Consider the following 12,693-nt stretch of genomic DNA (forward strand, 5'->3'; position numbering starts at 1 on the left):
GTTTGTTTTTTTCTCAGAAGGGAGGGGGTAAAGGGGGCCTGGCTCTTCTTTTTGAAATACTAGTATCAACAGTTTTGCAGTTCCTTGACACCCTATCACAGTTCGGTTCAGGGTTGTAGACTGCTTACTTCTGGCTGTGTCCTCACATGATAGAAGGGGCCAGGGAGCTTTGTAGGGCCTCTTTTACAAGAACACTAATCTCATTCATGAGGGCTCTACCCTCATGATCTAAGCCAGCGGTTCTCAACCTGTGGGTCGTGACCCCGGCGGGGGTCGAATGACCAAAACACAGGGGTCGCCTAAAGCCATCGGAAATACATATTTTATTTAAAAATGTATTGTATAGTAAATATGTATTTTCCGATGGCTTTAGGCGGCCCGTGTGGGGTCGCGACCCACAGGTGGAGAACCGCTCATCTAAGCACATCCCAGAGGCTCCACAGCCTAATACCATCCCATTGGGCATTAGGGTTTCAATATATGGATTAGGGAGGGGCACAAACTTTCAGATTGTAACAGTACTTAACTGAAGAACAATGTCTATACAGGAATGGTCCCTTTATCTTGTCCACAAAACCCTCCCTGTCCCCTTCTTCACCATAAAAGGCAGTTTAGGGGACCATCCCAAGCACTCTGCTAGAACCCTTTGCTAAGACACCCAAAGTCTTTCCTGACACTAGATGCTCACTCTGCCAGCCGCTGAGCTTCTCTGGGCCCTGCCGGCCTGTCCTGCCCCATACCATGGCATACTCACCCCTGGGAATTACAATGAGCCTCCCGGAAGTTTCCAGGTGGTAAGAACCATAGGTGGGAACTTGAACGCTAACAAGGACTTCATGACTATTGCTTCCTTTTGACTGGAGGGGGCAGTCCTCATTTTTGTTTCTTCCAGATCATTGCCTTCCCCGACCCCTTCATCTGCCCCCCACTCTTACTACAGAAGGGGTTTATTTCTGGTCTCTCTGCCCATGGGAGCTCCATATGCCCTCTGCTGAAAAGTGGGGCTGCCTCGCAGTGCTAGAAGGCCGCCCTTGCCAGCCCAGAGGGTGACAGTCTGGGCACCTCACCTGCATATGCAAGGTCCCAGGAGGGACCAGGGCCAGGAGGTCTGGAACGCTGGGTGGCACCATTTCACCTTCCTGCCGCCTCCTCTGTGTCTTTGTGCTGGGGAAGGTGCCAAGGGCCCAAGAGTTCATTGTGGCGCTGAGACAGCAAAACTGGCCCTTAGGGAGGTGCACATCTCTGAAGCACTAAGCTTTGGAAACTTCAGTCGATAGGAGGATTTTTTTTTTCTGAATGGGGAGCATCATGGTGGAATGCAGAGCTGCAGCTGAGAGAGCCCAATGGGGTCAAGTGGAGTTTGCCTTTGATCAGAAGTCAGCTGTCCCCAGGGACATCTTTGCAATCTGCTGCTGAGCCTGGTAGCTGGGCTTTCTCAGGCCTCATTTGTCTCCCTGTGACTGATGGGGTCTTAATGACAGCAGCTCTGAGCCAGCTCCCTGCCCTGTGTGCAGAAGTGTTTGTTTTGCAGGCTGCTGGAGCAGCCTTGCCCTCTTGTCTCAAACTCTAAGTCTTTCTAACGCCACCCTCAAACTCCTCACCCCTTTCCCACTGACCTATGTTTTCTCTCTCACAGGGTCCCCGGTGGCATATAGACCTCCAGCCTTGGGCAGGCCCTGCTCAGTCCCTGGATGAAGAAGCCTCGAGGTTCCTGAGATATATCAGCACCACCCAGGTTGTGTTTCATGCGCAAGGGGATTTGGCGATGATGCGAAAGATACCGATTGCCCCCTTTTAAGAAAGATGTGTCAGGGAGGGGATGGGGAGGTTTTTAGTGACTCCTGATAGGGACTGGAGGGGACACGGTTTCTGAGGCATTGCTGCTTCGATTCACCCACTCACTCGGAGGCAGGCACCTTCCATTTGCGGCTGCATCCTCTCCCTTTCAGGAGCATCGCCATCCTGAAATGTTTGAATGATTCATCCGATGTGCTTTAAGGATCCACTTTAGGAAATTGCTTTGGAACACCATTTGAAGAGATGGATTCATTCCCGTGAATCAGCAGTGAAGCGTGTCACAAAACAAAACTCTCATCGGAAGGTTCAAGCTTCATTTTGTATCTGGAGGAATCCGCCTTTTTGCTTTTCTGTCACAGATGCTTGGCAGACAGGGACGTGCTAGGCCAGAGAGCAGAGGAGACTTCGCAGGCAGTCCAAAAAGACGCTTATGAATCCATAGGCTTTCTGTTCTTCAGGGCACTTTAAATCATTACTGAGCACTGGGCCTGTGTTAGTGATTTAACTCATTGTGGCAGCTCCCACCCAGCTTGGCAGGCTGAGTCAGTGCCCGGAGCAGGCAGAGAGATTGTCCATTAAGGAGAGTCTATGACTCTTGACACGTTAATCAGGAGGTTCCATTATCAAGTAGACCGATCCTGGGGAGAGAGACAGAAGAAGTAATCAAGGCTGGAGGGAATGGAGAGGTGCTAATAAATTAGCAACTCAGACTGCCTGTGAGGCAGGGGCCCATGCAGGAGACTCCCCTGCAGAGCTCATGGGCACAGGTACCCCAGTTCTTGGATACCCCCTCAGCCCACTGGCCCTTGGCATTCTATTTCTCCTCTCAAATCCCACTGGCTGCAGAAAAGCCCACTTTTCTTCCATGGGAGAATATGTTTCTAGATCTTTAGAAGGCTAATTTAGGGGTAGAAGAAAGTCCTATTTCTCATGTGATGCAGTCAATCAGGGATTTTAATATTTGTCACCTAGACATGAAAGTAGAAGTTTGCATTAATCATGAGTGACGGGATGATACATTGGTTCCTGTGCTTTACATAATTTTTATCTTATTTTGCTGCTACAGATTAATTTGGTGGACTCGCACAGACTTAATTAAAATACTGAAATTGTAATTCAGTAGTTTGGTTTTACTTGAAGGAGAAGCAGCTGGACCTCCTAACAGTGACTTTTAGAATCCCTTAGAGGTCCCCAGGAAAAAAGAAAAGGTGTTCAATTTATGAGTTGAACTTGAGAATGATGTGCTGCACCCCCAAAATAAATTGACCGAGTGAAAGCCTCTACATTTCATCTTATATGTATTGCAGGTTAATATTCTGTGACTTCTAAAAGGCATATTTACTTAGAAGATGCTCTGGAGGCATGAAAGGGTCCTTTCAAGCCCCTGTTGGATCTTTCCCTTGACTTATGAGCTGAGAGGAGAAAAAGTCTTTTTTTAAAAAGCATGTTATGATGTGCTCCGATGTTGTGACCCTGGGCAATTTATTTTGCTTCTCTGTCTCTCACTGTTCTGATCTTGAAAAGAAAGAGGACCAAATTATTTCTAAAGTCCCACTCAGTTCTGTGACCTTATACTGTGCTGAGAATAACATAGGATTCCATTTTTTCAGCACCTTCTATTTGCCAGGAGCTGTGCTCGGCCCTCGGTGTATAACAGAAGCCTCGAGAGGCTAAGATCGAGGCTAACAGACGAGTGGGAAAGGCAGAGAAATGGATATGGAATGATTATTCAGCTCGATAAGTACAATAATAGAGAATCTGTTGATAAAGCTCTCTAGGAGGACTTTTGTCCTCCAGAAAGAATGAGATAAAGTTCCAGACCTCACAGTGGTTTTGTAATTGGGTCATTTTACCTACCTTAAGTACTTCTGGCTCACACAGAGGCCAGCAGGTGGGAGGTCATCAGAGATGACACTAACTTGTTCTTAAATAAAATCTTTTACTACCCAGTGCCCTCCCCCCTTTCTATGTAATGCAAAGCTTTTTTTGGCTGCTTTTGGGGCTTATACTTCATTTGGAAGTCATTTTAAAAATGCAAATTTATTAAACTGGCAGAGTCACTACTACCTAAACTATTCAGTTAGCAGAAGTGAGTCATAATGAGCAAGGAAAAGAAATTAAACTTCTGAAGGTACTAAAACAAATTTCACCCCCTCCCCATCCTCTTCTGCTTTTTAAAATAATAAAAAAAAATTATTCCCCTCGGATCTGTGTTCAAACTTGTACAGCAAGGCGCAGCATTTGATATGTTCATCACTGATTTATTCTTTCCTTGATTCAGTAGACATTTATTGAGCTCCTGCTTTGAGGCCAGCCCTGTGCTGGACAATGGCTGGGATACCAAACTGAATTAAATATCCACTCACACTGGGTGCAAGAGTTGAGTGTTCTCTAGTAGGGTAGACAGATGGGTGGGGAAGCTCCCCCAGGCGAGGGAGCACAGGAACAGAGCGCAGGGCATGGAGAGTGTGGCATTCAAGTGCCGGGGGAGTGGTGCTCCTGGGCTTGTGCTTTGTGGTGACTCTGATGGCATGATTGGGTGCCTGCATTATTAATGAAACACTAGAAGATACGGTGTTTGGGCAGAGTGTACAGGACATCAAGCTCAATTTAATTAAGTATTGTTTTCTGATGTGAAAGCCCATGGTTACATCTCTGAATTCTGAAGTCGATGATGCGCTGCTGCTAACTAATGGTTAAATCATAAACACAGTGCTCTGTTCTGAGGGAAGGCTCCAGATCTAGCTTTTTATGGCAACCCCCAAACCATATGCCTCCAGGAAGCATGCCTTGCAGTACAGAATTAATCTAAACAACACTTGCTGTTTTAATATATATATATATGTGTGTGTTTTAAAATTCTATCTATCTATCTATCATCTATCATCTATCTATCTGATCATCTATTCATCTACCTATTTTTGAGAATAACATAAAGACCTATTCTGGAGAGGTAGACTAGAACTTCATAACAATAGCATCTATTATATTTACTATTACATACATGCATACACATACACAGATTTGGATAAAGCAACAAAAACACAACTCTCTTTGAGATTTTACTTTTTAAAATAATGGTGTTACATAAACATACAGTTGATCAGTGAAGTGATTCTTGCCAGATGTCCCCAAATTTTAAGGGCTCTCTTTCTAGGGTTCTACTTATGGATTGGCAGAAAGGCTATTCAAGCTTTTGCAACACCACATAAAATAAAAATAAATTAGATTCTTTTAAGTTAAATAACTAAAAAGCATTTTTTTTCTCCTGGAATCCATTTTCCTTTGTCTAGACCTAATTTGCCTTTATATGGCTAAATTACAAGGGAAATTAGGAGAGAGAGAGAGAGAGAGCATAATTACTGGAGTTGAAGCTTAGCTAGGAGTCACCACCCTCACTTATTTTGCTTGCAAGATCATTTATGGAAGCCCTGGCCATAAATCTTAACCAGGAAGTTTGAAAAATCAACATTTAATTAATTTTTAGGAGCTGAATTTTACCAAGTACTCTCATTTCTTTTCAAAAACTAATGTCTATCAGTGAGCTAGTCAGTAAATGGTTAAAATGGAAAAACTGTGTTTTATTTTTGAACTAGGAGAGGAAAAGAGAACAATCGCAGAGACACTGAATGGGAAAGAATGCCTTTCCAATAGGGATATATCTGTGTAAGATGAAGTCTGTGGAAGAAGAAGACATGCTTAGAGTGTCATTTTTTAATAGAATAAAACTCTCCTCCCAACGTTGGGGATTTTCAGTTCAAGCTCTGGCCTATGAGTAGCCTCTTCCCTTAATTTGCTAAAACACAGGGGAGGCCAGGCTGACATCTCAGTGGGCTTCCAGTAAACTCACAGGACCACCGGCAAAAGAATCACCTGGGGGGGGGGGCTTGTTGAGATGCATGTGCTAAGATTCTGATTTTATAGATCTGGAATGGCACCCCGGAATCTGCATTTTAAGTACCTCCCGGGTCCATCAGAATGTAGGGGGACCACACCCTGAGAAGCACTGTGGGAGAGGCCAGAGTTAGGTGTTAGTGGTGTTAGGAGGGAATTCTGAATAAGAACCTATGAACGTCCCCATCCTGCCTGATCTGTCACTATGGCAGCTCGTAGGGAGAGCGGCACACAAAGAACAGCAGCAGATGGGTAGCATCATGCCACTTTAATAAAAATACCCTTGGGAGCTTCCCTAGAGCAAATGGCTCAACTTTGAGGTCCAGAAATGCTTTGGGGCCCACAGAACCCCCCTGGCTTAACTAACTGCTGCAGGAGGCAGGGATTGAGCAGAGCCCCAGTGGAGGTACTGATGGTTAGGGCATAGTAATTTGCCCCCTAGCAAAAACAGGCCCAATGAACACACAGCTCTAATTAGATTAGCAACTTCTCCACTGGGTGTGTGGGTGTTGACTAGGTGGTGGGCAGGCAGAAGCATAATTTCCACTTATCTGTGGGAGAATAATAGGCATGAATAATACAAATTAATATGTTGACACACCCAGTTAATAAATGTATTCTGTACTAGTTGCTTGGTAGAAGATTCAATTTCATTTATTATTTTTTTCCCTTTAAACAGTGGTTGCAGATAGAGTTACTGGGTTGAGAGAAAAGAATATAAATATATATAGGGTTTCATTTTTTAAGCTTTACTCTAAAATGTCCAAACCCTAGCAGGAGACAACGTCATGGTTACTACTGAAGAGTGCCAGGGTGATTTCACCAGGCCAGCTCTGGCTTTCAAGTGTGAGGGAGATGCTGTATTACTTGAATAGGTGCCACATAATAAACTCTTTTTAGATTAAAATTTTGGAAAAGTCAGTTAAAGAAAAGGATTTGGCAAGCCTAGAAGATCTACTGAAGGAGAAAACTGTTTGCTATTATGTTTTCCAATGAATTAAAGCCGTGAGCCTCACAGCATCTTTTCCACCTGGGGCGGTCTATTGTCTGTGATGTGGCAGAGAGAACCACTGCATAATTTGTGGAGCATCGTGATGACTATGAGAGTTTTGAGGGATTAGGGGGAGTACGCTTGCTCAGGAAGGTAAATACCCGGGGCACAGACTTGTTGTTTTTGGTTCCAGCAACCCTGGCCATGCACATTGTGTCAGCCTCAAACACACATCAGAAACTCCTTACAAAGGATATTTTACTTCATGTGCATTTGAAATTAGAGACTTGCCGGGCGTGGTGGCGCGCGCCTGTAGTCCCAGCTACTCGGAAGGCTGAGGCGGGAGGATCGCTTGAGCCCAGGAGTTCCGGGCTGTAGTGCGCTATGCCGATCGGGTGTCCGCACTAAGTTCGGCATCAATATGGTGACCTCCCAGGAGCGGGGGACCACCAGGTTGCCTAAGGAGGGGTGAACCGGCCCAGGTCGGAAATGGAGCAGGTTGAAATTAGAGACTTGCTTCTGCTTGACTTAGAAGCTCATTCCCTTTGGTTTTCTTATATACTATTGGATGAGTTAAAAAGAAGTGTTTTGGTTAGCTCAGGGAGAGCCTCACTCCTGGCTGGGGCCCTGCTCATTAGAACAGTGTATCACAGAGCACACTGTCCTCTTAGCAGGAATTACGGATTAATTTTATGAGACCCCTGATCAGCTGTTAACCATAAATAACACATGCTACCTATCTGCACCGCGGTGGCCCCACCTCATCTGCCTGAGATAAGGAATCAGTGATTTTGTGTCCTTCTGAGACCCATGCCCACAGTCATATCTCCCAACTTCTAGGAGGAACATTGTGGATAACAGACCTCTGTTCTCTATGCTCTGTTCGGAGCGCTGCTCTCTATGTCTGGAATGCTCTTCCTGGTCTTAGCTTCTGTTCATCCTCCCAAGACTAACACACTTCTGCAAAGCCTGCTCCCTGCCATTTTGTTCCTGGTTTGTTCTGCCCAGTGCTATCTGTCCATTTGGTGGTAGCAGCTCTTAACATCTCTTCCAACCTGCCTATAGTCTCCATGAGGTTATTTATAATCTGGTACTTGGAATTCCTCTCAACATTTTACAGCAGTCTTGTGTTTCCCTGGGGGAGGGCGTAGTTAGCAGTGGAGAAGGACATAACTTTCCTGTTACGGTTTTCGGGAACCAGGGAAGCAATAAGTCTCTACCTGCCATTTATCATCCAACGCTTTAAATTATTCACATTGATTTCCAATCCCTACAGATTGCATGTGATCACATGAGCACAGACAGCCCAGCTACTGACTCCAGCCCTGCAAAGAAGCCCTGGTCGGTTTGTCTTGATGACAGGTTTGGCTTAGCTCATCAAATCCGCAACAAGCAATGCCGTCTCTACTCTTTAGGGTGAGTCCATTTTACAGCAGAATAAAACAAAAACACTTCTGCAGGTGGCCAGAGTCCTTTCAGAAACATAAAGTTATGAACAGGTGCAGTGTAAAGAGGTGGCATGCTTTGTCTTCTGCCATCGTCCGGACTCATCTGTCTGTGATGTAACTATGGGTGCTTGCAGGTCACCCAAAGTGGCCAGGGCTACTCTCTCTCCCATTCTGTGGGTAGTAAGTTGGCAACTGCAATTTTCAGCATAATAATTATCCCCTTAGAGAAATCAATGATCTCCTGATAGAATTAGAGCATCCTTACTATAAAGAGAGAGAAAAATATTAAGTTTGCACCTAGAAAAAAGGACGAACAGTGAAGATATTAGAAACTTTATACACAGCTATGATGAGTGAAGATAACTTGGATTTTTATGTTTTGTGCCAATGGTAAATCTGTGTATACTTTTACATGAAAGAAAGAAAGAAAGAAAGAAAGAAAGAAAGAAAGAAAGAAAGAAAGAGAGAGAAAGAAGAAAAGGGACCACTTATGAAACCATGAGATTTTGTCAAAACTATGGGAAATACTGATATTTAGTGATTCAGGCTGAAAATGACCTAAATGTACAAATGGATTTAGAGAATTATTATAAAAGGGCGAATATGAAGTAATGAAACTATTTCACCAAATACACCAGTACTCATTAAACAGTCCTGAATTTACAAATGACATATGTCTCAAAAAATGAGGGAGAGAGTTATTTTTGTTTGGAACACGCTTTTCCATAGACTCTTTGTAGGAGCCATGTAGTTAGGCAAGATCCCTGAGGTCCTTTACAAAAGTACTGGCGACCCCAGCAGCGTCATAGGCTGTTCCTCACCAATAGGTTTTATCACCTCTACACTTTACATTCAGGCTCATGAATAACAGCTGCCCACCAGAATCGTAGATAGTAAGTGTCAGGGGCACACACTTGGGTGATGTGGAGGCCTATCCAAAGGTGCTGATGTCTAGAGAATGACCATCATTTGTCAGACTTTACTGAACAAGAATTCTTAGTTATAGATTTTTTTTTAAGAAAACAAATGTTTTAAATCAGAGTGTCAGGATAATAGAAACATTCTTTTATGGGTTAAATGAAGAATCATGGTATAAATCAGTGAGACTTGATCAGCAGTAAGCACTCAGTATGTATTTGCTACATAAATAACTGCTTACGGTAGGGAGACTGAGAGGGAAGCTGGTTATGCAGCGATTTAAACTTGGAGGCTTGAGGATTAAAAAACAAATGTCCCAGCCAGTTGATTGCAACAGAGCTCTTTTTCTGGGAGCCCCCAGCTATGCTTCGAGATTGTAGGAGGAATGGGAAGCTGTGACAGTAGAGCTTATTTTATAACGTATTAAAATATGTATGAAAGTGGGTCATAAAAATAATTGCTTGGTACCACATGCAAATTGGTGATCTCAGCTTGGGCTTACTTTCTTGTTCCAAACTGCCTTTATATTTTGCTTAATATTATACACTCTGGAATAATTTCATTTAAAGCACATAACTGAGTAAAGTGAAGCTGGGAAAGCTGGTTTTGGAGAAACATTTAAAATTCCTTTTTGCTTTCCTTATACTTCAGAGCCATTAGATAAGATGGTTCTGCTGTAAGATTTCAGATTATTACATGCAAAAAGGTAGTTTCATATTTTCATTTAAATGTTCACTATTCAAAATCAGCTTTGTGAAGAGCAGATAAGAAGAGACGAATTCCACTGGGAATAGAGATGAATAGATTATGAGGGAAAATGCTTAATTGAAAACTGGAAAGTAAAGAAAATACTTCCTATGCCCTAAAAAAGAGTGCTTTGGATTGTGGGTGGATATGCTGATCACACTGTCACTCAGGACTTAGGGTCTAGACCAGCATTCCCCTTCCTCGGGTGAATTGCTTGCTTGTGGGGCAAGTAAAGAGCAGGCTGACAGCATCTCAACAGATGCTGCAGGAAGAAAGAAACGCAGGGCCGAAGTGTTGCTCCTGAAATGAGCAGCGTGGGTTCCCAGCACAGGGCAGCTTGGGCTAGTGGTGAAATAAGTAAAGAGGGCAGGTGAAAGGTGTGTCAAATGGCCCCTACATCCAGGCAGTATGTGCTCCAAGCCCCAGGGCTGCGGCAGCAGCGACGCCATGCCACTGCTGTGCCCAGTCATCTCCATCCTAACCAAAGAGGATGGGTGTCGCTGCCGCTGCCACTGCCGCTGAGGGGAACCTTCCTGGCGTGAGAGGAAGGACGGGGTCTGAGGACCTGAGGATCAGAGGACAAAGGCTGATTGCCCTGCCTTCTGATCTGTGTCCTACCTTTCCTCCACCCCCGGAACTGGAGCAGGTGTCGCCCCCACCTTCTCTCTGATGTTTGAAATCTCTTTACTAGGAGCCAACGCTTTTTACTTTACAGTTAAAGACTTTTTTTTTTTTTTTTCTGGGAAAGTGCACCCTGTGGGAAGTTCAGTTGACAATTAAAATCAGGTTCTTTTCAATTTTGAAATGAGTAGAACAGACTGATTAAGATAGAAAGGGCACCAAAAAGGAACATTACTGGTATGTTATGGAGAAGGGGAAAGAGAAGAGGATGAGAGACTGTGGGTTCAGATGATGACGTTTTCAGACAGACCTGCCCTGCAAGTCTTCTTGTGGGTATAGCGGAGGGGCAGTGGTGGGAGCTGGTGGGGAGGCTGGGGAAGGTAGGTAAATGAAGTGGGAAAAATCACCTCTTTCATCCTCCGTACAAAAGATTGTATTTCAGGGGTAAGAGAGTGTGGAAGGGAAAACTTGAGAAGGGATAATGCACAGGCAAATATTTCTCATCTCTTCTCTAGTTCTCTGGTGGTGGTGGTGGGGGGGTCGCACCATTTGGTTTCAAGACATTAATTCTCAGCATAAGACAGAAGAAGATTTGATAGATGTCACATAATTAGGCAACAAGAGCCAATATTTTATTTAGAAAGTCTGGGATTTCCAGTTGCTGTGAGCACTTCAAGATTAATGACTGAACTCCAGAGCCAAAAATTTTCATTTATAATAATTCAACACAGGAGCTCATAGTATATATGAATAAGGAATCAGAACATCATGATCCCAAGTATACTTTTTAAATAATTCTTTTTCTAATCACCGTCATGAAAATTTAATACCATAGATATAGTATTATCTGTTTATTAACATATGTATCTGTGCTTTACATCTAAAAAGAGGAAGAAGCTGTTTTTGCCCCCAAGAATTAATTTTTGCCCTCATAACGGTGAGAGCATCCCTGTTGAGAATATATATTAAAAAAAATCTTGGCATTTCATACAATGTTATTTAATAAAAATTTATAATTATAAAATATTTTTTATCTACTATTAATGTCATTTATGCTTTGGAAAACCTATTTTGCTTCCTCTAGTAGTTGGCAGTTTATAGATCTAATTATAATTATGTTAATAATTCTAATCATGTAACTTTACTTGTTTCAAAATGATTAATAGTCATATAATCAATATTCCAAAACAAATATGATTTGGCGGAATTTCAGTTTTGAAAATCAAGCTATATACAAAATGCGGAAAGTAATGGTGTGAATATTAGAGTACAACATAAGTGCTATAGAAATTGACAATGCAAAAGTTAAATTTAAAACAACAATAACAAAAGTTAGTAGGTGAAGGGAAGAGAAGAAATAGAAGCAGTTATAAGTACATTAATTTATCCTCCCTTCAAGAGTATTCTCTAATGTTGATAAATAAGGAAATGTGAGTGTGCATATCATTTATGGTTATAATTGTAATTACTAGAAGAACTAAAATAATAATCTAATTGACAAAATTGAAGATTGAAGGCAAGCAGATGAAACACAGCATAGAAAAATGTTCCTAAACTCTTAATTGTTTATTGCACAGGGTAGATTGGTGTGTCTAAAGATGATATGTCAAGAAATAGCAGCAGATATGAAAAAAAGAAACATATAAAATTCAAATAGGAACCACCCAACAAAAAAAATAATTAGATAATAGATAATATAATTATCTATATCAAAATAGATAATCATTTGTCCAAGTTCTCTGCTTCCTGCTGGGACGAAGAATAGACTATTGGAACCCCTGGGGAAAACGCTAGCTGTCATACTTCTTTCAACCCTTCTGCCCTCAATGGTGCCCATTAAAAACTTTCCCTGTAGCCGCTCTGATTTAATTTTATTAGTTTTTCTTAACAGTTTTTTTTTAGATATAATCTACATACCACATAACTCACTCATGTAAAGTATATAATTCAATAGTTTTTAGTCACTGGGCCATTTGTACATTTTTATCATCCACCTCCCCACCCACCCCCCAAAAAAGCCCGTACCTATTGGCAGTCACTCCCAATTCTTTCCAACCCTCTTACTCCCTTTTCACCTCATGGACCTAGAAAACGACTAACGTACTTTCTGTCTGTAGATTCGACTATTCTGGATATTTCATATAAACAGAAGCATAGAATATGTGGGCTTTGTGACTGACTAGCTTTTTCATTTTGCATAATTTTTTTTTTTTTTGTATTTTTCTGAAGTTGGAAACGGGGAAGCAGTCAGACAGATTCCCGCATGCACCTGACTGG

The 12,693-nt window shown here is 42.5% G+C and overlaps 1 protein-coding gene across 2 annotated transcripts in view; it reads left to right on the forward strand.

Moving 5' to 3' along the window:
• METTL24 (methyltransferase like 24) overlaps nt 1-12,693 on the forward strand; it is a 133,476-nt gene that overhangs the window by 35,051 nt on the left and 85,732 nt on the right. For both annotated transcript variants that reach the window (XM_066373475.1, XM_066373474.1), the window contains exons 2-3: nt 1,637-1,735; nt 7,959-8,098. In XM_066373475.1, the coding sequence (XP_066229572.1) occupies nt 1,637-1,735; nt 7,959-8,098 (239 nt within the window). The remainder of the gene's footprint in view (nt 1-1,636; nt 1,736-7,958; nt 8,099-12,693) is intronic.

This window comes from Saccopteryx leptura, chromosome 3 (assembly GCF_036850995.1).
Source record: "Saccopteryx leptura isolate mSacLep1 chromosome 3, mSacLep1_pri_phased_curated, whole genome shotgun sequence".
NCBI classification, from domain to species: domain Eukaryota; kingdom Metazoa; phylum Chordata; class Mammalia; order Chiroptera; family Emballonuridae; genus Saccopteryx; species Saccopteryx leptura.